This window comes from Drosophila santomea, chromosome 2L (assembly GCF_016746245.2).
Source record: "Drosophila santomea strain STO CAGO 1482 chromosome 2L, Prin_Dsan_1.1, whole genome shotgun sequence".
Lineage (NCBI taxonomy): Eukaryota > Metazoa > Arthropoda > Insecta > Diptera > Drosophilidae > Drosophila > Drosophila santomea.
This window is the reverse complement of record NC_053016.2, coordinates 9,014,243-9,018,267: the sequence shown is the minus strand read 5'-3', so window position 1 is coordinate 9,018,267 and position 4,025 is coordinate 9,014,243. Positions and strand designations below refer to the sequence as shown.

At 44.4% G+C, this 4,025-nt stretch overlaps 3 protein-coding genes across 24 annotated transcripts in view; 2 read left to right on the top strand and 1 right to left on the bottom strand.

Moving 5' to 3' along the window:
• Window positions 1–106: 106 nt before the first annotated feature.
• On the top strand, window positions 107–2,181 carry LOC120443764 (rabenosyn-5). Its single transcript, XM_039623058.1, has 4 exons — window positions 107–237; window positions 294–1,121; window positions 1,186–1,796; window positions 1,864–2,181. The coding sequence occupies exons 2-4, from the start codon at window positions 455–457 to the stop codon at window positions 2,101–2,103; spliced, it is 1,518 nt and encodes a 505-aa protein (XP_039478992.1). The 5' UTR covers window positions 107–237; window positions 294–454; the 3' UTR covers window positions 2,104–2,181.
• Window positions 2,170–2,823, bottom strand: LOC120443769 (acyl-CoA-binding protein homolog). Its single transcript, XM_039623063.1, has 3 exons — window positions 2,687–2,823; window positions 2,500–2,614; window positions 2,170–2,440 (listed from the first exon to the last, which is right to left on the bottom strand). The coding sequence occupies exons 1-3, from the start codon at window positions 2,699–2,701 to the stop codon at window positions 2,298–2,300; spliced, it is 273 nt and encodes a 90-aa protein (XP_039478997.1). The 5' UTR covers window positions 2,702–2,823; the 3' UTR covers window positions 2,170–2,297.
• Window positions 2,824–3,472: 649 nt separating this feature from the next.
• Window positions 3,473–4,025, top strand: part of LOC120443759 (piezo-type mechanosensitive ion channel component) — a 28,300-nt gene continuing 27,747 nt past the window's right edge. For all 22 annotated transcript variants that reach the window (XM_044005689.1, XM_039623038.2, XM_039623035.2 and 19 more), the window contains exon 1: window positions 3,473–3,916. The gene's annotated coding sequence lies outside the window, so the exon portion shown is untranslated. The remainder of the gene's footprint in view (window positions 3,917–4,025) is intronic.

Sequence of the window (4,025 nt, the reverse complement as noted above, 5' to 3'; positions counted from 1 at the left end):
CACCATGGAAAGCTTTCGACCAGGGCTGCAACGGATATAAAAATGAGCAGACAAAACTATAAAATATTTAAGAACTTTACGTATAACTATTTGTATCCTGCTCCAAAAGAGCCATTATATATAGCCATTGTATAAGATAACTCAAATAATGTGTAAAATGGCCAAAATATTGCACCTGCTGCAGCCCTAGTTCTCGCATATTCCTGTGAATGGCAATTGGGCAAAAACAAGAGTGAGGTAGGCAAATCTTAATTTGTAGAAATATTTATTTTTAAATAAAAATGGATTTCTAGAAACTCTGACCGTATTATTCGAGATAGCGGCTACAAGTGGCGTAGGTCGCGAAATGTCACTGCTTTAGGACAAGTGGAAAACCCTTAAGTCAACTTTTTTTTTGAGGAGGAGACCACAACAAAACACACCCACCAAATTATTCAGATTACTCATCGCCGGAATGTCTGGAAATCCTTTTGATAGCGACGAAGATCAAAGCTCGGCCAGTGGAGAGATACTGGAGGGCTTCCTATGTCCCATTTGCCGGGCGGATCTCAAATCCATCGATGTGCTCACAGATCATTTTGCCCGCCAGCACGCCGAAGAGGAGGCGGCCCTTAAATCCTTCAAAGACATTTTTACGAAGGCGAAAAAGAAAATCCTAAACCCCTTTGAGGATGAAAAAGGGACTTCTGCATCCTCGCCTGCAGGGTCCTCATCTTCAGGGGCGGCCAAGAATCCCAATGGCAACGGAGATCGCAATGGACCCAGCAATGCACGCTCCCGTCTAAATGTTTTTAACCATATGTCCAGGCAGCAGGCAGGTGCCGAGTGCTCCCACTTTGATTACTTTCAGTCCATTCGCAATCCACGACTGGAGCGATATGCAAGTGAAACGAACAAGTTAATCATTCGCTTGCACCGCCTGCTTAAGGATTTGCCCGCTGATTCAGTGCAGCGGCGGCAGCACGAACAACAAACGGTTGCCTGGCTGGACGGTAGCTCCGTCAAGTTGTGCCCCAGCTGTGCCAAGAGTTTCCACATCGCTCGGAGACAACACCACTGCCGTTTGTGCGGAGGCATAATGTGCAATGATTGCTCTAAGTTCCTGCCCCTGGATGATGCCCGTTAGTACCCCCAAAAATTGAGACATTTTTTTAATATTTGACTTATTTGATTCTAATCCCGCAGTGCAACTGGCCAGTCTCTCCACCACAAGAAGCGAGCCCCTCCAGCAGCTGCATCAACATGAGAACGCCATCCGGCTGTGCGAGCACTGCCTTTGGCTGCTGGACACGCGAAGGGATATGCACGAAAGTCGCACTTGTCGCCCACTCCTCGTTCAGGTCTATGAACAAATTCGTCAGCTACAAAAAGAAGTGACCCCGGATTTGGACATGTATCTAAAAATCATTAATAGCCTGAACGAAGGGGACACCATATTCACGCTGGCGGATGCTGGAGCTCTGCGCGGCAAGATTGGACAAGTGGCGGAGGCCATGGACATGAGGAGCAAGCGCATTCTAGCCATATTTTGTGAACCAGGTAGCCGGGAGGAGGCATTGAAGAAGGCCATTCGGTTGGGCTGCATCCAAGCCATTAAGGAACGTATGCTATCGCTGCCACCACTGCCAGAGGAGTCACACATACGCCAGATGCAAGAGCGTAGACGCATGGAAACCGAGCAGCGTATCCTCACCGAGCAGCGCATGGCCATGGAAGCCTACGAGCGAAATAACATGACAGCTAACCAATCCGGAGTTGGAGTTCCGGGCCCGGAAAGCGGATCCTTTGCCCAAGGGGTATGTAGCTGACGAATCTAGGCAAGGCTCTTCCTGTAATCTCTGTGATTCCATTTTTGCTCCACAGTCTGATCTTCAATCCCTAACAAACTGGTCGGCACCGCAGGCGGCTAGCAAATCCAGCCTGGACGATCCGCTGATTGAGCAGATAAACATCATAAAGGGCTACATCAAACAGGCTCGTCAGGACATGAACTTTGAGGTGGTGGAGACGCTGGAGCTAAATCTTCGCGAGCTACAGCGTGAGGTGTACGAGCGACAGCGCCAGTCCCAGGGCAGCACCGCCGCCTCACCCACGGAGGCCTAAGCAGTATCCTATATAATCCTATATAGTTAAATGTATATCCATTCCCTCTATGACAAATTACATGGCTTACGTTACAAATCTGTGGTGTATATTGTGCGAAAAATCTAGATTTTTTGGGAAGTTTCTGTGAATCAAAAATTGTGCGTTTGACGACAACTGAGACTATAAAATGCAATATCCTTTGTTGATTGAGTCTAGGACTTTAGACCAACGGCAGCGATCAGTGCCTTGACCTTGGTGATGTAGGCGGCCTGGGCATCGGCATTGCTCAATCCCTTGCGGTTGTTCCACGCCTCCCACTTGGCCTTGCCCTTGAAGTCCAGGAAGCCGGGCTTATCTGCATTGGATTTGAATTATCGATGGTGCAACGGAGTGGGTACTATGCCCGAGGCCCACCTGTATTGCAATCGCCTACTGTGGCCTGCTTGTACAAGCTGTAGAGCTCCAAAAGGTCATTGTCCCCGGGTGTGGTGTTTAGGTTCTTCACATCTTCGGCCGCCTGGTTGAATTCCTGTGTGGGTTAAGTTAAAGTAGGTTCAAACAATGGTGCAATTACGAATTTTTGGTTTATTGCCCAATTCACCTGCAGTTCGGACATTTTTTCTACTATTTCTATCTAGCGGAAGTCTTTGGAAAAAAATTGCACGATTTTATTTGACCGAATCTATCGGCGCTTATCGATATCTCGTTTTTTTTTTTGTGTGACCAACAGTTTTGCAACTTAAAAACGACAAGCAGTTGCTTTTTATTTCACGAGTCTGGCAGCCTATTACTCGAATTAAACTTAACAAACATAAAATAATTCTGAGTTTAAGATGATACAACGAACTTAAATTCATAATTGAGGCGATAATTAAGATATTATGTTATGATTGGTAGAATGTTTCCTGCAAAAACAAGTGTGTAATGAATAACAACATATGAAATAATATCGACAATATCTCTTGAACATTTTTAAGAAATTGATAAAGTATTTTAAAAACAAGTAGATTTATGTTCGGATTACCTCAATTGAATATCTTTCAGCCCACTGTCCTGCACTCTCAGAATGTTACAAAAAAAAAAAGAGAGGTTTATGGCATAGGAAACGTGATTTACTAAGTAACATAATAAATGATGATGAGCTGTAAGTCAACTTAATAAACTTGTTGCACTTTACAATTTATATATCCCAGCCTCAAAATGCATTCCAAACATTAAATTAATCCAAACACCTAGCTAGAAATCGTAAGTTCATGAACTTAACTCTTTTCATGTTACAAGCCTCGCATAACCGCAGCGAGAGAGCGGGAGAGAGAGTTTGAGGTTCTTCCTCTTTCATTTTGTATTTCGTATTTAAGGAGAGGATAGCGCTAAACAGCAGTCAGTTCGAAATGTTTTCATCTGCGGTGTTCGTGCGTTCGGTGCTCCGCTAAAAGTAACAAAAAGTGCACAAATTGCCGGGAAAAAATGTTACATTAGCGATATTTTCTGTTTCTGCTAAGCACACGGATACGGATGCTACATACACGGATTTACGCAGTTCACAACCAAAATCGGTGCAATAAACGGATTCGCGCAAACAACGCAGCGCCTGTAAAAATCGAAGCCGAAACGAAACAATAACAAATACGCTAAAGTGCTTACCAAATAATTTGCACCGACCGAAAAAGAGTGGTATAATAAAGTGGGAAAAATTGATCGAAAAGATCTGAAAAGTCCGTTAAAATAAAGAAAGTGGATGGTTCAGTAAGTGTTTTTGGTGATAAATCGGTAAAAATCGTTCGCTTTCGTTTTTGTTGTGGTCGCCGTTCGCAGAGCTTATGCAAATGTGGTAAGACACCGTGGAACTTGGGCATATTTTTTCTGTTTTGCTCGACTCCAAATGCCTAGCAACTCGATTAAAAGGGCGCTAAACAGCTGAAGGTCTCGGCTCGCTTAAC